This window comes from Mustela nivalis, assembly GCF_964662115.1.
Source record: "Mustela nivalis genome assembly, chromosome: 7".
Lineage (NCBI taxonomy): Eukaryota > Metazoa > Chordata > Mammalia > Carnivora > Mustelidae > Mustela > Mustela nivalis.
The window spans coordinates 122,865,877-122,888,176 of record NC_139026.1 but is presented as its reverse complement, the minus strand read 5'-3'; the positions used below and the strand labels follow the sequence as shown (position 1 = coordinate 122,888,176).

Below are 22,300 nucleotides of genomic sequence, written 5' to 3'. Positions count from 1 at the left end.
TAATTTGAAAAGATGTCTGCACCCTCGTGTTCATCGCAGCATTATTTTTAATAGCCAAGACATGGAAACAACTTGTCCATCACTGAACGAATGGATTAAAAAATTTAAAAAAATCTCTCTCTTTCCTTCTCTCTCTCTCTCACACACACACACACATATACACACAATGGAGTATTACTCAGCCGTAAAAAATGAAATCTTGCCATTTACAGCAACATGGACAGACCCGAAGGGCATTACTCTAAGTGAAGTTTGAAGTGAGAAAGACAACGTATGATCTCACTTACACAAGGAATTTTAACAACAAACCAAGCTCCTAAATACACAGGTTAGTGGGTGCCAGAGGCAGGAGTTGGATTGGGGAATGGGTGATGATCAGAAGGTACAAACTTTCAGGTACAAAATAATTACTGACAGAGATGCAGTGTACAGCACAGTGACTACTGTTACACATTTGAAAACTGAAAAATGAAAATTGAGGAGAGTAAACCTTAAGTCCTCACGAAAGGAAAAAAAGACAAATGTTTTTCAAAATGAAAGAGCTATTAAGTGCCACTGAATCCTGTTGGCTGTATTTTATCTCTGATATCATCCAAAGGAGAAAACTACATGAAAATTTACTTTGCACAAATAAAATCTATTTTGTAATTACATATGCTATAAAACATATACAATTATATAAAACTGTATGCAAGAATCTTACACAAACTCTTAAAGAAAATAAAGTTAAACATAACTACTATATGACCCAACCATCTCACCTCCTTGGCATTTAGTCAAGGGAAATGAAAGCACATATCCATATAAAAACCTGTCCACGAATGTTCAAAGCAGCTCTATTGTGACAGCCAAAAACTGTAAACAACCTAAATGCCTTTCAATAGTTTAATTAACAAATTGGGGTTTCCCCATGTAAGGGTGGAATATTGTTCAGTAACAAAAATAATGAAATACTGATATATATAAGCATATGAATCAACCTCATGATTATTAGGCTGAATGAGAGGAGGCCGACAAGATAGAAAACATACTCAACAGGGGCGCATGGGTGGCTCAGTGGGTTAAGCCTCTGCCTTTGGCTCAGGTCATGATCTCAGGGTCCTAGGATCAAGTCCCACATCGGCCTCTCTGCTTGGCAGGGAGACTGCTTCTTCCTCTCTCTCTCTCTGCCTCTCTGCCTACTTGTAATCTCTCTCTGTCAAATAAATAAATAACATCTTAAAAAAAAAAAGCATACTCAACAATTTCTTTCTCAGCTAACTCTAGAAAATGCTAACTAATTGAAAGTAAAAGCAGATGAGTGGTTGCCTGTGGATAGAGCAAGTGTTGGGAGCAGGGAGGGGCAGGAAAGTGGGATTACAAAAGGGCAAAAGGAAACTCTGGAGTGCAATGGACATTTCATGCTCTTCACTGTGGTGAAAGTTTCACAGGTAAACAGTTACGTCGAATGCACCTGACTGTACATTTTAAATATGTGTAGTATACTGTATGTCAATCACACCTCAATAAAGTTGCTTAAAAATAAAATATCACAGCAAGAGAATAAAAAGGAAGAGAAAGAGGAAGAGAAGGAAGGAAGGAGAATTAGTAGCAGTGGTGGTATGGACCTCGCCTGACCTTGAGACTCACCATGATGTGACAGGAATCAAAAGACAGTGTGGCATTGGCATAAAGATCAACAAAGAGCTTATGAGAATAGAAGTGAGCACCCAGAATGGAGCCACACTTAAACAATTATTCGATTTTTCAAGACACCAAAACCATCCAAAGGGAAAATTATTTTCAGTAAATGGTGCTGGAACCATGAGATACCCACACGGAATGCAATAAACCATACAACTATCTCACATCATACCAAAAAACTGATTCAAAATTGTTTAGAATTCTGTTTATTAAATAAAAACAAAAAGCTTTTAGAATGTGAGAGAATACCTTAGTCTCCTGAATTAACGCCTAGGAATAGAGGGACTGGGTCATATACAGTAGGGGTATATTTAGCTTTTAAGAACGGCCAAACTTTTTTCCAGCTAGCTGTGCTCTCATAGTCCCAGACAGGACACACAGAACAATAACCATTACAAGTTGGTAAAATGGACTTCTCAAAATTCAAAGCTTTTGCTCTTCAAAAAACATAACTGAGAAAATGAATAGAGGGGTGCTTGGGTGGCTCAGTCAGTTAAGCATCAGACTCTTGATATTGGCTCAGGTCACAATCTCAGGTTGGTGAGAGCAAGCCCCGTGTCAGGCTCCCCACTTAGGAGTCTGCTTCTCTCCCTCTCCCTTTCCCTGCCTCTCCCTTCCTTCTTAAATAAATAAATCCTTAAAGAAAAGGAAAGGAAAGGGAGGGGAGGGGAAAAGGAAAGGGAAAAGCAGAGGGGGGAGGGTGAAGGGGGGAGGGGAAGAGAAGAGAAAGGAAAGGAAAGGAATGGAATAGAAGACCCATAGTCCGGAAGAAAATGTTCACAAAACATCTCTGAGGTATCTAAAGTCTGGCATCAATAATTAATGAAGAATTCCTTCAACACAAGAAGGGAAAAAAACCCAACCCAATTAAAAAAATATGCAAGCAATTTTAACACTTTACAAAAGAGCTAAACACACACACACACACACACACACACAGAGCACTTATCATTATCAGACAGATGCAAATTAAAACCAAAATGCAGTATCACTACACATCCTCCAAATGGCTAAAGTTAAAAAGACTGACAACACAAACTGTTCGTGGGAATGGAGGACCTCTGAACCCTCCTTGCTGGTAGATGTGTAACATGGTCCAAACACATAAGAAAAACATGTGGTGACTTTTTATAAAAAACATATATGTTCTCTGTGACCTAGCAATTCCAATCCCTCAGAGAAATGCAAACAGCAGACTTATACAGCACGTTCCACAGCAGCTTTCATCTTCAGAGCCAAACCCTGGAAACAGCCCAGGAGCCCAACATCAGAAGAACAGATTCCCAAACCAGATCTATTCATGCAATGAAATACTACTCAGCAAAAAAAGGAAATGATCTGCCCAACATGGAGAAAACTCAAATCATTATGATGAAACACAGTGGAACACAGAAGAGTGCACAGTACAATTCCAGTCCTGTGAGGTTCTGGGCAGGCAAAACTAACCACTGGTGCAAAGAAATACGAACAGTGACGGCTTCTGGGGGTAGTAGGCAACGGGAATGACTGGAAGATGGAGTGAGGTAAGACTCTCTATTTTGATACAGATGGGATTACACAGGCATATGCATTTGTCAAAATTCACTGATCTGTGTATTTCTTAATATATAAAATATTTTAAATTTCAAAATTTAAAATTTATTTAATATGTAAAATTGTGCATACATATAAAAAGAAGTGTTTATTTAAAACACTGAACTCTTGTTCATGATATGCACACCAAACTGTTTAGGGGTAAAGTGTGCCAATGTCTATAACCTAACTTGAAATATATTAAGGTCGTTAAATTGTTTTCATTACCACATCTGCAGCTGAGTAACACCGGTCCATAGAGCTCCTGAAGAGCTCCCTTATCTTTGGTCATTTCAAGTGGTGTCCTGGCTTTTTATTGTTAACCTGTGGGAGTTATGATACTTACCTTGTGAGTGCCCCTTCATCAAACTGTGGAAAAGCTACAATAGCCTATCACCGTCCTAAAAAGTTCTGACTGCTGTAACCGCTCTGAAGTAGTTTCTGCACTGTTACATGAAGTGATAAGACAGATGGACAGGTACACGATACAAGACCAGTGCTCTTACCCCTGAGCTATGGAGCCTTCCTTTTGGACAGGTACATGATAACGCAAATAGAGCAAAATATTAATGCAGGTTTAACTACAGAATCTAGTACGCATGTGAGTTTCTAACTGTACAATTTTTTTTAATTTTAAGATTTTATTTATTTGAGAGAGAGAGGGAGAGAGAGAAGTCACAAGCAGTGGGAAGGGGCAAAGGAGAGCGAGAAGAAGACAATCTGTTGAGCAGGGAGTTCAACCCACAGCTAGGTCCCAGAACCCCAAGGTCATGGCCTGAGCTTCAGACAGACGCTTAACCGACTGGGCCACCCAGGCACCCCTCTAACTGTAAAATTTTGAGTTTTCTGCACAACTAAAAATTTTTACAGTAAAATGTTGAAGAAAAAAAATCTCCGCAGATGTCAAAATATGCTATCAACAGGAAAACAAAGCCCCCATCACACTGTTTTTTTTGGCTACACTAGGAAGAAAAAAACACTTTCGAAGGCTACTCACTCACCATGAAGGAGCTAAAGAAAATTACAGAAGACTATTACAGAAGACTATTACAAAAAAAAAAAAAGGATGACTAAGAGTAAGGGCAAGTTCAAAGAACTGAAAAAATGAGAAAGGCACAGATTTTCACCGGCATAGAAATTACTAACTCTTGACATTTTTAAGTCCAAGATCCTTTTAGTATTATCATAAAGGAGGAGAGGTGGAGGAGCACCTGTAGAAAGAAGACTGGTCAAGAGTGTCAAGTGTTGTCGAGGTCAGCTGGAAAGCATGGAGGTCACTGGGTCCCTGATTAGAATGGATTCAGTACTGTTGTGGGGGCAGCAACCTTTGTGCATCATGTTAAGGAGTGTGCAGAAATTAGAACTTATTTTAGGAAGCCTGATTGTTGGGCACCTGGGTGGCTCAGTGGGTTAAGCCTCTGCCTTCGGCTCAGGTCATGATCTTAGGGTCCTGGGATAAAGCCCTGCATCGGGCTCTCTGCTCAGGAGGGAGCCCCATTCCCTCTCTCTCTCTGCCTGCCTCTCTGCCTACTTGTGATCTCTGTGTGACAAATAAATAAATAAAATCTTTAAAAAAAAAAAAAAAAAAAAAACCACCTTGTTAAAGACGACAGAGACATCCAGTATGTTCCAGGGCTGGAGGGGGTAAGCCAATAGACGGCAAAGGAAGAAATGAGATATGTGACATTTCAGATTCCTGGTGGTGCTAGGATGAGCTCGGATCCAGTGCGCAGGTGGAAAGTTTGACCCAAGTTTTAACGGATACCTCATCCTGTTTTAACAGGAAAAAAAGGTGAGAGTATCATGCCTGTTGGTTTCCCTATTTTCTGTGAAACTGAATGCATACTCCTTAAAGGATCGAGCATGATTTTTTTTTAATCTTCTGTGGCACAGTGTAACATATATAGAAATATACAAAATATTCAATAAATACTGGGGGAAAAAACAAAGCTAAAAATTCTACCCAAAACCCATCCTCATCACTACAACAAAAACTGCTACTTATGCTCTATTGTTCCCTAAGCACCTGCATTTTCCACATAATGATGCTCTGTGTTAGCCCCAAAGCACTGGTATGAGAGCTATACTTAACTGAGTAGTTACACCAGGCAGACAATTTAGGACGGGTGACAGGAGGCTATTACAGGAGCTTCTCCAATTTAACAATGAGACACTCGCAATAACTACTTACTATTTCAACTCTCGGACAAACAATAAAAAGCTGCGACATCACTTGAAATGACCAAGTTGAGGCAGCTCTACCAGAACAACAAGGTAACATAGGTGTTTTCCAGTTACAGATAAGGTAATGAAAACAATTCAGCCATTCCCCAACCAGCATTTTTAAATCAAACAGAAGAGATTAAAACATATGACTGAATTACATGTAGTTAAGGTAACTGTTTCACGAAATTTTTTCCACATATATTTCAGAGCAAAATATAAAAATTTCTTAAAGTGACTGTGGCCAGTGAAAAATTTGAAAAATACTGATGGACACTTCAACGCAGAAAGGATTATAAATCATCAATTCTATATTAAATTATATAGTTGCATATAAAAAAATGAAATTTGCCATTTGGGACAATACAGATGGAGCTAGAGGTCATTTCCCTACGTGAAGTAAATCAGAGAAAGAAATACCGTATGATATCACTTATATATAGAATCTAAAGAAAAAAAACTTAAAAATACAGAGAAAAGGTGATGGGGTGGGACTCTAGCAAAACAGGTAAGGAGGACTAAAAGATACAAACTTCCCATTATAAAATTAAGTCACGGCTGATGAAAAGTGCAGCACTGGGAATACACTCAATAACATTTTAATACCTTTGTTGGTGACATATTAAACTGCAATGTGGTCAGCATTTCGTAATGTCTGTAATTGTCAACCACTATGTTAAGCACCCGCAACTAATACAGTTTTGTACCTCATCTAAATTTCAATAAGAAAAACTTCTCAGCTTTAACTTCTAACGCGGCAAATATCTATAAATACCCCAACCAAAGCCCTTTGTGATCCTAATTTGTAGTAGTGTAAAGGGCTCCGGAGGCCTAAGGCTTTGAAAACCGCTGGTCTGTTATTGTTATGCAACAAAGTCAGGAACATCTAGTTAAGGAAGTTCCTAAATCACGCAATTCTCTCCTTTCTCCTTTTACTCCACTGTTTGTCCACAACAGTTTTAACCGTCCTATCAAGCGAAGGGCTGGCCAAAAGACTTGTCCTATGTGCTGGAGGGATGTAATAAAAACTCGGGTTTCAAAAGTAGGACGGAGTCCTAGATTTTAAATAATTCTGGCCCTCCCTTATTCTCGTTTCAGCCGGGCACAAACCCTCAGTAAAACCACAGACGTGAACCACCAGAACCGCGGCACGTTCGCAGAATACAGACATATGGGAGTGGGTGTAAAGGGTAAACAGAGAAACTTCGAGGGAAAGAGGGCAGCCGGGGTAAATCTGCCAAAATTGGGGCGTTTGCTGCGATTCCCAGCCTCCCTCAGACTCCCGAGGTAGGCGTCAAAGGGTGGGTCTAAAGGGGCCGCTCCGGGTCGCCGCGGAGCTCCCACCAAGCCTCATCTCCGCCCAGACCCCTTCACCCCACCCTCACTCCCTGCGCCCCCCACCCACACGTCTTCGAACGCCAAAGCCCCACGACAGCCCAGGAGTCTCACCACCAACAGGTTCCTGTCTTCCACCAGCTGCCGCTTCCGGAGGATCTCCGATTTCAGAACGTCCATCTCGTTGCCCGGGTTTACGCCCGAGCTTCCCTCTCGGACTCCTCCGACCAAGCCTCACCCACCAAGGCGCAGCGAGCCCACCACAAACAAGCCCAAGTACCCGACAACGACTGTTAATAACCACTTCCGGCGGAAGCCGAAGTGAGTGAGAGGAGGGAAGGGAGTGCTCCACGGCCCCTGTTGTTGACGAAGCCTCTGTAAACTTGCGCCCCCTGGTGGCGCCCTCCGGAAGTGCGCCAGTCGTTGATGTTAGGAGAGCTAACAATTCAAAGTAGGCTGAAACAGGAGTCTTGAAGCCGGTGGAGGTCGACATGCTGTATTTTTAATGAGAAGTTATTGCATCTGCTTGTATCTACTAGTTCAGAAGGAAAAGTCTTTTCATAGAACACTTCAATTGTATTAATTAGGGCCAGATCCTCACTCATTAAACCAGTTTAAACCAGAGTTCTTGAAGTTACCTGCTTGTCAAAATGAATGCACTAAAGTGGGAAAACCGTGAACAATACTATTAGCTCAGTAAAGAATAAAGGGGCAGTGTTTGTTGCCAGCCCATTAAATTCCCTGTAAAGTTAAGCAACTACGTCCATTTAATTCACTTCAGAAGTAAATGTCTCTCATTTCTCAGTTCTAAAGGGCTTACATATCTTGGTGCTAATTGAACTTTTACCCGAGGCTGAGATAATCTTTATGGTCATGTGTTCAGCAATCAAGATTTTCAGTGACATGATTGGAGATGTAATCAGAAAGTGTGTGTGTGTGTGTGTGTGTGTGTGTGTCAGTCCAACCCAAGAGAAATTAAATTGTGGAGAAAAATTATATTTAAGATTTCAATTTTTATTTTTTTTAAAGATTTTATTTAGTCATTTGACAGAAAGAGATCACAAGCAGGCAGAGAAACAGGCAGAGAGGGAGAGGGAAGCAGGCTCCCGGCTGAGCAGAGAGCCCAGGGGCTTGATCCCAGGACCCTGAGATCATGACCAAAGCTAAAAGCAGAGGCCTAAACCACTGAGCCACCCAGGCACCCCTAAGATTTAATTTTTAAAATGACCTTAAGGGATGCCTGGGTGGCTCAGTGGGCTAAAACCTCTGCCTTCAGCTCAGGTCATGATCCCAGAGTCCTCAGATCGAGCTGCACATCGGGCTCTCTGCTCGGCGGGGAGCCTGCTTCCTCCTCTCTCTGCCTGCCTCTCTGCCTACTTGTGATCTCTGTCTGCCAAATAAATAGAAATCTTTATAAGGAAAAAAAAAATCTTAGGAACTGTTTACAAAGCATTTCTCTTTGGTTCTATGCCATTGAAGTTGTTTTTGAAATTCCAAATAAGTCATAATTGAACAATATTTGACAGTTTAGTTTCTCCCACTAAAAAAGGAAAGAAATATCATTCAGTTCAGTCGGTTGATACTGGGTGAGATGATTTAACAAAATAAAAGATGGTAGAGAACTGTTCAGTCGATTTACAAAGTTTTGTACACCTGTGTGTGTGCGTGTGCACGTATGTGTGTGTGTGTGTTGGTTACATTTCATCCAAAAGATGGCTGACTTTTACCAGAAATAAATCAACATAGGAAGTTAACTCACTCCCTGATACTAAGCTAATTTTTAAGGCTTTGGAAAGCTTAAAATATTTTACAAAGAAAAAGTCCTTGAACTAATAAACATGGCAACACTCTTATATGGCTAACAGCCTTTTAAGTCACTTATAATTCCCTAAGCAAATAATTTATTAACATTTTCCTGTTTTAGGGAGGAGAGATTATTACACAGAAACCTGAATGAAGGATTGACAGGGATGATAGTAACAGTGAGGGGAGGTTTCCAGCAAAGGAACAGCTGGCCAATGGGAGACAGCTAAGCGCAAGACAGAGAAAAAACTAGCCACCAAAAACAGGCTCCTTTTAAATTTCTGGCTCTCTGATCCAAAGGGGCACGTGCACCCGAATGTTTATAGCAGCAATGTCCACAATAGCCAAACTATGGAAAGAACCTAGATGTCCATCAACAGATGAATGGATCAAGAAGATGTGGTATATATACACAATGGAATACTATGCAGCCATCAAAAGAAATGAAATCTTGCCATTTGCGACAACATGGATGGAACTAGAGCATATCATGCTTAGCGAAATAAGTCAAGCAGAGAAAGACAACTATCATATGATCTCCCTGATATGAGGAAGTGGTGATACAACATGGGGGCTTAAGTGGGTAGGAGAAGAATCAATGAAACAAGATGGGATTGGGAGGGAGACAAACCATAAGTGACTCTTAATCTCACAAAACAAACTGAGGGTTGCTGGGGGGAGGGGGGTTGGGAGAAGGGGGGTGGGGTTATGGACATTGGGGAGGGTATATGCTTTGGTGAGTGCTGTGAAGTGTGTAAACCTGGCAATTCACAGACCTGTACCCCTGGGGATAAAAATATATGTTTATAAAAAATAAAAAATAAAAAAATAAAATAAAATAATTTCAGGCTCTCGCTGATTTCGATGTTTATGTAAACATATGCATTAAATCTTGACAAAGCCTTGAAATGAAACAGAGAGATGTGTACTTGAACAAGCGAACTGATGTGTAAGCTTTTCAATACAGAAGGGATAAAAAGAGAACCAACCCATCCTGACTCTGAGGGAGCCGCTGGGTGGCTTGGTCCGTTGTGCTCTTGATTTCTGCTCTGGTCAAGATCTCTGCAGCAGGAGGTTAACCCCACCCCCCAGACTCAGCGGGAAGTCAACCTCAGATTCTCTTTCTCATTAGTCCTCTGTCCCTTCCCCCACTCTCCCACCCCAGCTTGTGCACTCTAAATAAATAAATAAAACCTTTAAGAAAACTGCATCCCATTCCATCACAGTAGTTATTTAAAAAGTCAAATTTTGTTAGCCACCCAAATATCCTAAATGGAGGAATGGTTAAATAACTTACAGTTCATACATAGAATAATCTAGAACATTAAAAACCATGTTTCAGAAATGCTCATGATATAGTGCTTAGTGAAAAAGTAAACTAATGAAACTAGAAATCTAGCATATGGTTTCTTTTTGGCTAGAAAAGCATATAAACTGAGAAAAAATGATTGGAAGGAAACATAAAATATCAGCTTGTTATCTATCCATAGTAACCACTGGTGATTCTCCTTTTCTTCCTCACACATAATTTGATAAAAGTCCCGTAATTTGGAGAAAATATCCAGAAAATATCCATTTTCTGTTTTAATTATTGAAATTCTTTATAAATTTTTCCAGTGTAACTACTTTAGAAATAAGGTGTGATGAACTTTAAATAATGCTAATAAAAGAAAGCAAGGCATTGGACCAAAAAAAATTGTGTAAATCTTTATAATTATTCAACCATATTTAGGTGTCCTCTGTAAGCTCTGTACTACATTAGGTTCTGTGACCTAAACCAAATACAAAATGTTGTCCCTACTCTTGAGGATAGTACCAGCTGGCTTGGGAATCAAGAAATTGATCCTGAAAAGTCAAATTACGTAAGTTAACTATGATTTAATAGCATAGATGAGGTTATAATAAAGCATTCACAGAACTAAAAGACCAGTCATTTCCTAAAAGAAGAAATAGTGAAAATCAATCAATATAAGATTGATGACATTTTTCCTCTGCTAAAGTAATTCATCCAAAGGGAGATTGTCTGTCATTTCTGAAGACTGGAAGAAATACCAAATTTAATCAGGATGACTGGGTTTGTTTTGCTGCTGTCCTAAAGAATAGAATGTAACTTCTTTTTTAAAACTAGATAATCTAGTACAGTGGCTCTCGTTCTTCAGCTTCCCTGAGAATAACCTGGAGGACCTTCTGAAACCCAGACTGTGGGTCCCCACCCTCCCAGAACATCTCAGTCAGGAGGTTTGAAGTCCTGCCCAATAATCTGCTTTTTGAACAAGCTCCCAAGTGAAGCAGCTGTTGTTGATCCCGGGACCACACTTTGAGAACCACTGATCTAATACATTATTTTGAAATCTCTCTGGGGAGGAAAAAGTGGATGAGTCAGAAACTCAGTCTGCATGGAGTCTTGATAAACAGGAGCGGAGGAGGAAGCAAGTGTCTATGTGTCTGTAGCAGTCATCGACTCCTCTGCGGGTGCCCTCCCACGCACACGGAAGCATCCAGAAATTTCCTAATGGGAGGGGACAGGCTCCCTTTAGATCCAGCTATATTCGCATAGCTACCCCATGGGCGGGTACCTGACCCACTCTGGGCCAGCCAGAGTCCATTCCCTAGGCAACTGGCATTGGAATTGGGTTGATCTTTCTAAGATGCAGGAAATACAAAATGTGAATTCAAGGGTGGAGGATAGTCATTTCAGTGGCAAGCTGGAGCCAGGCTGGTCTATACTGACCTCCAAGAGTAAACTACTGAATCTTTAAGAATTTTATGAGCCAGCTGTGAAACACAGCCATTATTAAAAGTTAAATGTTTATTTACATAAGTACATTATAAATACAGGCAATAAATACACAGAACCTATTACATACAATTATATTACTACACGTTAATTTAGAATTTCTAATCTTGGCGTTAGTTTTAACTATTGCCTCTCTGTGGTGGAAATTCCACGTAACGTGCTACCACACATTTTTCAACGACTCCACACTTGAAGATGTCATATTGGTAGATTCAATCAGCCACAGTGGGAATATTTACACCACTGAAATTGGCAGCTGCTACAAATCTGGGCTTGATTTATTATTTTGTTAACTATCTAAACTTTAAAGAGTTATGGAGAAAATGTTACTGATACTGATCAGGATTTCTCAACCTTGAGCCAGATAATTCTTTTGGGGGAGAAGGATGTTTGACATCTATTTATCTATTAGATGCCAGTAACACCCTCCTTCTATAGTTGTGACCAGCAAAAATGTCTCTGGACATTGCCAAAGATCCTCTGGGGAGCAAAATCTCTCTCCCGTCTAAAAGAATTGATACAAATTAAATTTAAAAGTATTGTGTCTGCAGCTGTCTCCTAGTAGGTGAAGAGGAAAACCTTGAGGAGCTATTCTCCCAGGATTCGAGAACTATTATCTGATTCAATAAAGAAGTCATCTTATGTGACAAACAAATGAAGTTCTAACATGCATTGTTGTTGCTACACTTCTGCCTTATTAATTTAGGCAAAAATATTAACCAGCTTTCTCGTCAGAGCTAGACTCATTCCTCCTTTATAATCACAGGTTAGCTGGGGATACAAGAGTTCTGCAAAAATCATTAAAGCATTCTGTGAGAATCAACTGGCTATATAACTTAGAAGAAAAAATATTGTAGAGTTCATTATTGCCTAAAATTGTGTCCTCCATATCCTTTATATCAGCAAAAATTACATGACTATATGTGCACACTTCTTTTCCACCAGAGAGCCAACTTATATGCTCACCAGCACAGTGTTGGCCATCATCCACCTCCCATGTGGGCTTTGCTAAACTCTTCAGCAAAGAAAGTTGGAATATTAAGAAGGAAGAATAAAATAGATTTTTTTTTAAAAATCATAAATGACAGACAATGGAGAATAAACCCTGACACCCTCTGGATTTCCTATTCTCTGCTTGGATTCATCCTGAAGTCCAACTTGCATCTCTGTACCAAAAAAACACTACTAAATCTTTACAACCTAGTTCTACCCATATTTTAAGTTGTACGTTCTTCCCATTTAATGTTTCTGAATTCAGGATGTATCTTACAACCAATGCGTTTGTAGTGAACGCTGTGGTGTTCTGCCTAAGACCTCTCTTTAGGGCCCAGGCACCCATCCCCCATCTGCTGGGGACAGGGGGCGCACAGCGGCATCCCTCACTGGGCAAAGCCCCAGGCTGCAGGGACCTGCCCCAGCTGTGGTTACAGGCTCTCCCAGGTGGTGTCCATTACCAACTACTGACTGATGTGGGGATTCCAAGGCCCGGCTTACTGCCTCAACTTAGAGCATCTCAAAGGGCCATTCTCACTGCAGAGCTCTCCATGGGGTCCCAGGACAGCAGAGTTGCAACTCCCTCTGCCAAACCCTGCCTTCCTCATTCCCTTACAGATGCATCTCCAGGAGCAGTCTCTAGGAAACCAGAAACACTTGCAAGCAAAAGAAAACAGTGCATCCATCCACAAACAACAGGTATTCAGCTTCATTTGTTAGGAAACTATTAAATTGGCATTCTAGCTTTCACATCAGTCATTTCTGTGACTAGGGTTAGCCAGCTACTCCAGAACCTGATCCAAATCTGGTAACACAAGCAATATTAAAGTTAAGGACACTAAAATTTGAGAAGAAAGGCTTGGATCCAGGTGGGTCTACAAACGATGGCCCTGTGAAGCCTAGGCTGAGAGACCAGCTGGCAATCCCCATTGACGTCTCTTTGTCTGGAACTTTCATAGGGATCAAACGAGAGGGATACCCCACACACCCATCGGACCTCTTTCCTTCTTCCTGAACAGCGCTTGTCTGCTATGGTCTCCCCTTGTATTCCCTTCATCCCAAAGCTTTTGTACTGTTTTATTAATGGGATGTGGGCACCGAAGGGAATAAAGAGGGGCTCAGGAGAAAAAAATCCAAGGTTAGGAATAAGAAAGGAGAAAAACCTAGGGTACAAAAAACATTAAAGGAAATGTCAGAATTACTGCCTGCAACACAATGGCAATAAATTAAAAAACCTTAAAGATATGATTTCCTAACAAAAACTTACCAAAATCGCTCAACTAAAAGTATAAAACTGAAATAAGCAATTACAGTGGAAAGAAAGAAAAGGTGATTATAAATTCTCCCATTTAAAAAACATCAGATCCTGATGTTTTCACTGCATGCAATCTTTAAAAAACAGATAATTCAAACTTTCTGGCCCCTGTCTATTCTTAAAAATTCTTGAATTTTTCAGAAAGGCTTTTGTTTATATAGGTTAGAACTATCAATACTTACCATCCTAGAAATTAAAACAGGAAAAATGTCAAGTTATTAATTCATTTAAAAATAACAAATATTATATATATCCATATAAATAATATATTTGGTAAAAAAAAAAGTTTCAAAAAAAGTTAGGAAGAAGAGTAGCATTCTTTCACATTATCATAAGCCTCTTTAGTGTCACACCTAAGTTAAAAAAAAAAATCCAGATTTTCATATCTGCTTCTGCACTCAATCTCTGTTATAATATGTTATTTTATGTGAACTACAAGAAGAAAGTCTAGCCTCACACAGATATGTACTTGGAAAAGAGAAGAGAATCTTTATTTTTTAAGTAAGCTCTATACCCAACGTGGAGCTTGAACCCAGGAGCCCCAGATTAAGAGTTGCCGCCAGTCAGGCCCCAAGGAAGAGTATCTTTATCAGATAATTGCGGACATTCTTCTTTGATACTACACCCGGACATGACAACTGGTAGTTTCCTAAAAGTTACCTGTAATCCAAAATCATGTTGATAAACTTTTGAAAAATTTATTTTATTTTTTTTTTTTCAGAGAGAGAGAGCGAGAGCAAGAGCTGGGGAGCAGGCGTGTGCAAACACGGTAGGGGAGGGACAGAGGGAAAAGGAGAAAGAAAAATATTTTCTTTTTTTTAAGTTTCAGATAGTTTTTCTGTTGTTTTTGTTAAACAATTTTTGTATTATGTTAGTCATCATACAGTAAATCATTAATTTTTGATGTAGTGTTCCATGATTCATTGTTTGCATATAACACCCAGTGCTCCATGCCCTCCGTACTACCCATCACCTGGCTCACCCATCCCTTTATCCCCCCCCCCCCCCAAAACCCTCAGTTTAATTCCCAGAGTCCATAATCTCTCATGGTTCGGGAAGAGAGAAAATCTTAAGCAGGATTCTCACTCAGCATGGAGCTCAATCTCATGACCCTGAGATCATGAGCTGGACCAAAATCAAGAGTCAGATGCTTGACTGACTGAACCATCCAGGTGTCCTACCTATTGAAAAACTTTTCATTCTCCATCACATTAAATCCATTGGCCTATCTTGAACTTCGAAGGGATCTTTTACTTGTGCATAACGTTGTAACATCAGGCATTGGTCATTTGGAAAATATTAGTTCACTGATTCACGTGAACCTTCCAAATGTTGACACACTTTATTACACAACATTTTAGAAATCACATCCATTAATATCACCCCCTGAATCTCATCAGAAAAGCCTTTTAATTATTGGGAAGCTATTAAGCTCATGGTGGCAGACGCAATTGACTAATTGTAAAATGCTAATTTTCCCTGAAAGCTCATACTTTATCACTAGCAGCAAATATAGTCAGTTGTTTTCTCTAAGAGACAGGGTCACTTTATTTGCAAGAAAACATCTGCCAAATACCCCAAAGCTGAATAACCATATTTGTCCATTGATTATTCTTTTAAGCAAAAGTAGTACTGCATAAAAACAAGGGCTAGTTCACCTTGAAATTCAAGCAATGACCCAGCGCTTTTCCCGCAGTCAACCATCATACTTCAGTCCACAGAAGACATGCTTCTGTGTCCCATGCCATCTCACAGAATGTTACAAAAAAGCCTACTCGTGTGTCAAAAGTTAGTAAAGATTAATTTTTTAAAAGAATTTTTAAATGACACTGGCTTTTGTGTGACTGTAGGCAGATGAGGAATAAGCCTTCTTGTGCAATTTAGCGACACTGCTTTGATTCCTGCCAGTGCGTCAGCAAACTTGGTATTGCTTTTGTACATTGAGTGCAAGTGTCACCTTTCAAAAGGTAATATACAAATTCCATGTTTCACTTATAATAATGGAGCAGTGTTTTTGTAATAGGAGATAATGAGCTTGCAGATCATATGGAAGCATACATTTCCAATAATAATCACAAAAATAATGGAAAGGTATAATGGACTGTTGCTTCTGGCCTGAAGGACTAAGTGCTATAGGAACTGCTGTCCCAGCATAAACAACTAGAAAAACAGGCAAGACAGATGAAAGTTAACTATTTTTCAGACGTTGGACAACACGCCACAAAGGGCTATGATTCCTAAGAGAAGGAAAACAAATGAGTTGAGCCCTAGCCCAGGATTACTACATGGAGGCAGTTTCCAGGATAACAGCACAGGTATAGAAAACCTAAACAGAGCCCAGTTGTTTCACTGAGTTGAGGAAAATGTACTGTCAGATTGAGGAAGCTACATTTGTGGAGGAAGAGTACTCGTGAGCAAAAAGGTGTCCAGGGGGAGATCTCAAGAGATCTGTAGAGGAGAGCCTTCAAGTCATTGTCTGAATCCCGATCTGCATATATTTCGTTGAAATTCCAAAGAGTGAGTAAAGAACCAACATAAAGCAGTGGGACATGCAAATGTCCCACAGAGGGCATCATGCATTGGATGAAGTCCTCAGAAGGCAATCACCCAAGTAGTGGGGCTAAATTATTCCAGACTGAAGACTGCTTTGATTCACCCTAACAAAGCAGAGAAGCAAGCCTCAAAAGGATCAAACTGATCCCCACTAACTTAACTGCTTGTCAGATAAAAGGCCAACATTTTTGAAGGAACAGAACAAAATCCAGCAACGCAAAACATAAAAATCCAGTGTCCTGAGATCCAAACAGAATTATCAGACATGCAGAAAATAAAATCCCTAACCAGGGGAAAAGTCAATCAATATGAATAAGCCTAGAAATGACAGAGATGATGAACTAGGAAAGCTTCCAAACCAGCTATTATAAATATGCTCCAGATACTCAGGAATGCAGAGGAAAATATAAACATAATGAAGAGAGAAAGGGAAAAAAAAGACCAAATTAAAATTTTAGATCAAAAACACAGTATCTGAAATGAAATGAAAACAAACAAACAAACAAACAAACCAAAAAAACGTAGCATGAGTGACCAGTGGAACAATATCAAGTAGTCTAACGTGTCTGTAATTGGAGCCCCAGGAAATCAGAGGTTGCAGGGCAGGGGTTGGTGGCAGGGGTTGGGATAGATGTTTCAAGAAGCAATGGCCAAAATTTTTCCAAATCTGATGAAAACTAGAAAATACACAGATCCAAAAAGCTCATAAACCCAACAGAAAACGACACCAAAGCACATCATAATCAAATTTGTGAGACACAGTGATAAAAGAATATGTTTAAAGCTGCACCCAGGGCGCCTGGGTGGCTCAGTGGGTTAAGCCGCTGCCTTCGGCTCAGGTCATGATCTCAGGGTCCTGGGATCGAGTCCCGCATTGGGCTCTCTGCTCAGCAGGGAGCCTGCTTCCCTCTCTCTCTCTCTCTCTGCCTGCCTCTCCATCTACTTGTGATTTCTCTCTGTCAAATAAATAAATAAAATCTTTAAAAAAAAAAAAAAACTGCACCCAAAGTCATTATGTAAAGAGGAACAAAGGAAAGAATGACTACAGAGTTCCCATTAGAAATGATTCAAGCTAGGGACACCTGGGTGGCTCAGTCAGGTAAGTGTCTGCCTTCAGCTCAGGTCATGATCCCCATGGTCCAGGGACTGAGCCCAAGTCAGGCTCCCTGCTCACTGGGGAGTCTGCTTCAGCCTCTCCCTCTGGCCCTCCTTCCTGCTTGTGTGTGCTCGCTCACTTGCTCTCTCTCTCTCAAACAAATTTTTTTAAATGACATAAGCTAGAAGACAAAAGAAGTGACGTTTCTAAAGTACTGAAAGAAAAAACTGTCAACCTAGAATTCTACACTCAGCAAAAATATCTATTAAAAATGGAAATGAACTAAAGATTTTTTTTCTTAGACAAGAATTGTTGAGAGGACTCATCAGCAAGCCTGTGCTACAAGAAAGATTGAAGTTCTTGGGGCACCTGAGTGGTGCAGTCAGTTAAGTGTCCAACTCTTGGTTTCGGCTCAGGTCATGATCTCAGGGTCCTCAGATAGAGCCCCACATGGGGCTCAGTGACCAGGGCCAAGTTTGTTTGTCCCTCTCCCTCCCCCTCTGCCCCTTACCACCTCTCTACAACAAAGAAATAACTCTTTTAAAAAAAGAAGGAAATGTTGAAGTTCTTCATAAGGAAGAAAAATGTTGCAAAAGGACTAACGACAGTATGGAAATGCTAAACGTGAATTAAATAGGAAAGACTTTTCCCAATTGTTTAATCCTATTAAAAGAAAGGTAACAAACGATATATACCAATAATTGTATTAAATATAAATTGCCTAAACAGTATAATTGAAAAGCAGAGATTATCAGGTGGACTTAAAGAAAAAAAACAAAAACAAGACCCAACTATCCACAAGAATCCTAATTTAAATATAAAAACACAAATAGGTTAAAGGTAAAAGGATGGGAAAGGATATATGCATGCTGTCATTAATAAAAAGAAATTGGGAGTGGCTATAGTAATATCAGACAAAGTAAACTTTGGAATTAGGAATATTATTAAGGATCAAGAGAGATATTTTATAATGATGAAGATGTTGCAGTAACAAGAGAACATGTTATTCTAAATTTGAATGTATTTTATGACATAGCATCAAAATACATGAAGCAAAAACTGTTCGAATTGGAAGAAGTAAACAAGTCCACAATTAGAGAGAGAGTTCCACACATTACTATCAGTAATTGATAGAATAAGCGGACAGGAAATCAGTAAGAATACAATAGGATTGAACACTATCCAAACTAACATGAGCTAATTAAAATTTATAGAACAATCTACCCCGAACTTCAGAATGCATATGTGCTCTTTTATTTATTTTTTTAAAGTGAAAAAAAACTTTAAAACTTTAGAGCTGGGTGCTCTACACCCAGCACGGGGCTTGGACTCATAACCCCAAGATCAAGAGTCACATATTTTATCAGGTGAGCCAGCCAGGTGCCCCTATATACATGTTCTTTTGAAGTCCATTTGGAATACGTACTAAAACAGATCATATTCTGGTGACATAAACAAATCTCAATAAATTAAAAACTATTAAAACCATGCTCTGTATGTTTTCTAATAATGAACTAAATTAGTAATCAGTAACAGAAATATTTCTAGAAAAATCCCCAATTACTGGAAATTAAACACCCTTATAAATAAACCACAGAATCAAAGAAGAAATCACAAGGGAAATTAGAAAGTATTTTGAACTGAATGAAAATCAGAGCACAGGGTCTAAAAATCTCTGGGATATAAACAGAAATCTGCAGGCCCTAATAGATTCACTGGAGAAGTTTTCAAATATTTAAAGAAGCATTAACACAAATTTTGGACAGTTTCTTTCAGAAAATGGAAAAGGAGGTGACACTTCCCAACTTATTTTATGAGGCCAGCATTCCTCTTATACCAAAACCAGACAAAGACAGTACAGAAAAAGAAAACAACAAACCAACATCTCTCATAAACTTAAGATACGGAATTCCTTAACAAAACATTAACAAATTCAATCCAACTATGTGATTCAACATCCAGAAATCAATGTCATCCACCATATCAACAGGCTAAAGAAGAAAAAGCAAGTGATTATAGTAAATGATAGGTGAAAAAGCATTTCACAAAATCCAACACCCACAGCAGAAGACAGCAAATTTGGAAAAAGAGCATTTACAAAGTTAATATCATACAAAGTTAATATCATTACAAAGTTAATATCATACTAGATGTTGAAAGACTAAATTGTGCCCCCATTGGGTTTGGGCACAATCCAAATGTATACCAGCTGATAAATGGATAAACAGTGGTACAATCCATTCAAAGGAGTACTATTCTTCAAGAGAAGGTAGTTAACAGCTGAGATATTTCAAAACATTATGCTAAGTAGGATATCTCAGACACAAAACACCATACACTTCATGATTCCATGCACATGAATTCTTTTTTTTTCTTTCTTAAGTAGGCTCCACACCCAGCAGGGACACCAATGTGGATCTTGAACTCACCACGCTGAGATCAAGATCTGAGCTGAGTTCCAAGAGTCAGATGCTTAACCGACTGAGCCACCCAGGTAACCCTCCATGCACTCAAATTCTTAAATAGTTATAACTGTAGTGATAGCAGATTAGTGACTGCCAGGAGCTGGGGTCTGAGCTGGAGTTGACTACAAAGGGGCAGGAAGGAAACTTTGAGGGGGGATGGAAACTCTACATGTCACAAAGTGGTAAAAGAGAGACTTCTAGAACCTCCTTAACCTCCCTATAATGTGGCATATTCCACAATCTGATTGTATCCAGTCTTTAGAGCGTTCCACCATTCTCTTCTCCTGTATGAACCACCACTCCCCATAATACACACGCTTCACAATTTTTTCAAGGAAAGCCCTGCTTGTGACAAAAGCTGCTACAGTTCACAGCACCTGAAAGGAGGGACAAACACTGCAAGTTGGCAATAGCAGTGGTCATGAGAAAAGCTGGCTATGAACAGCCCTTAAGTGTCAGAAAAATCTATCAAAACACATTTTATATATATATACATGTACATATTTCATCAATTAAAAAAAATTTTTTTTACACATTTTAACTTCTCTGAAACAAGGATGCATCTTTCAACTGGTGACATCATATCATTATAATTGGGTGTGTTTATGGGGCATCTAGGTGGCTCGGTCAGTTAAGTGTTTGACTTTTGATTTTGGCTCAGGTCATGTTCTCAAGAATCATGAAGTGTATGGTGTTTTGTGTCTGAGATATCCTACTTAGCATAATGTTTTGAAATCTCTCAGCTGTTAACTACCTTCTCTTGCAGAATAGTACTCCTTTGAATGGATTGTACCACTGTTTATCCATTTATCAGCTGGATTGTGCCCAAACCCAAGAGATCTTGAGATATAGAGATCAAGTTCTATATCCAGCTCTGCCCCGGGTGTGGAACCTGCTTAAGATTTTCTCTCTCCCTTTCCCTCTGCACACTCTCCCTTGCCCTCTCTAAAAAAGTAAATAAATAAAAATAAAATAATAATTGTATTTTTTATTTTTCTTAGTAGTAAATTTCTTTTACTGGCGCACCTTAAAATTCATGGCTTTCACAGAATCAATAAGCTGCAGAATGACTGGACAGAGGATGCACAGGTTTTTGCTGTGGCTGACAAGGTTAAGACAGAAGAGATGAGAGCCAAGGCAGAATCTAGAGGACTGGAATCCATGCCCTGGGCCATAGTCTTTATGTTATGTATGACATTATCAGCCCTGTGGCCCTGTATTCCTATCCCCAGTTAAGCTAAAAGAGGTGCCCTGCATTGACAAGCAGTGCAGACAGACTTTGGAACAGGATAGAAGAGCTAGTGGTCTGGAAAGGCAACACAAGCAGGTCCTGTCTCCAGCAGGTGGCACCACAAAAAGAAAAGACAAATAGATGCCTCAGCACTATAATTAATCTGTCTGCACTTCAGTTTCTTCACCTGCAAAATGAATAATGATAATAATACCGACCTAAAAGAATTAGCATGTTGATTGAGATAAGCCTGGGGCACCTGGCTGGCTCAGTCAGTGGAGCATGCAACTATGGATCTTGGACATGTGAGTTCAAGCCCCACACTGGGTGTAAAGATTACTCAAAATCTTTAAAAAAAAGAAAAAGAGAGAGAGAGAGAGATAAAACAGGTAAAGTGCTAAAAATAGTGCCTGGCATATGTAAGTATTCAATGAGTTTATGTATCGTTATGGTCATTTCCATAAATATTTTAAAATTCACCTATTCATTTATTCATTCTTTCAACATTTATTTAGCAGTTATAATGCTAAAACCTGAATAGTTTATTGTAGTTTGTTACTGGTTTTTTTTTCTGTCCTTTTAATCTGATTAGCAACAGCCAATGGCAAATGCCAATTTCTCCCGACTTATTTATCCTCCTCAAGACATTTTATTTCTGTTCCATCATCCTATCAGTTAGACAACTGGTTGAACAGAGCTATAGTTTTTACTCTTTGCACTATAACCAATGCTACTGACTCACTGTAAAATATACCATGTCAACAAAGATTTAGAAAGATACTTAAGCCTGCTTCCTCCTCACTCTCTGCCTGCTTCTCTGCCTGCTTGTGATCTCTGTATGTCAAATAAATAAATAAAATCTTAAAAAAAAAAAAGAAAGATACTTAAGATTAAAGAAAGAAAATAGAGAGTGGCTTTGTCATATAATGAGGTGTGACTGTAGGTCAGTCATTTGCAAAATAAAGATAATACTTAACTGGCAAAGACTTGAGAGAAAAACCAGGAGCCTGGGATCATGACCTAAACCGAAGGCAGATGCTTAACCAACTGAGCCATCCAGATGACCCAACCTCAATTTTTAGAAAGTAAAAAACAAAACAAACAAACAAACAAAAACCCATGATTTTCCTTTGATTGATTATAGTAATTAAGTGTATTTACATAGTAACTTCCTACTGAAAAAAATCCCCAAATTTAATTCCCTAAACTCCTGAAAGATAAGGGACAGAAACAA

General features: G+C 39.3%; 1 protein-coding gene across 4 annotated transcripts in view; it reads right to left on the bottom strand.

The window, feature by feature from the left end:
* Nucleotides 1–7,198, bottom strand: part of PRPF18 (pre-mRNA processing factor 18) — a 48,138-nt gene extending 40,940 nt beyond the window's left edge. Inside the window, exon 1 of one of the 4 annotated variants that reach the window (XM_082739540.1) lies at nt 6,928–7,198. In XM_082739540.1, the coding sequence (XP_082595666.1) occupies nt 6,928–6,993 (66 nt within the window). In that variant the 5' untranslated portion in view covers nt 6,994–7,198. The remainder of the gene's footprint in view (nt 1–6,927) is intronic. The other 3 variants (XM_082739537.1, XM_082739538.1, XM_082739539.1) reach the window with 3 other exon arrangements.
* Between the last annotated feature and the right edge of the window lie 15,102 nt (nt 7,199–22,300).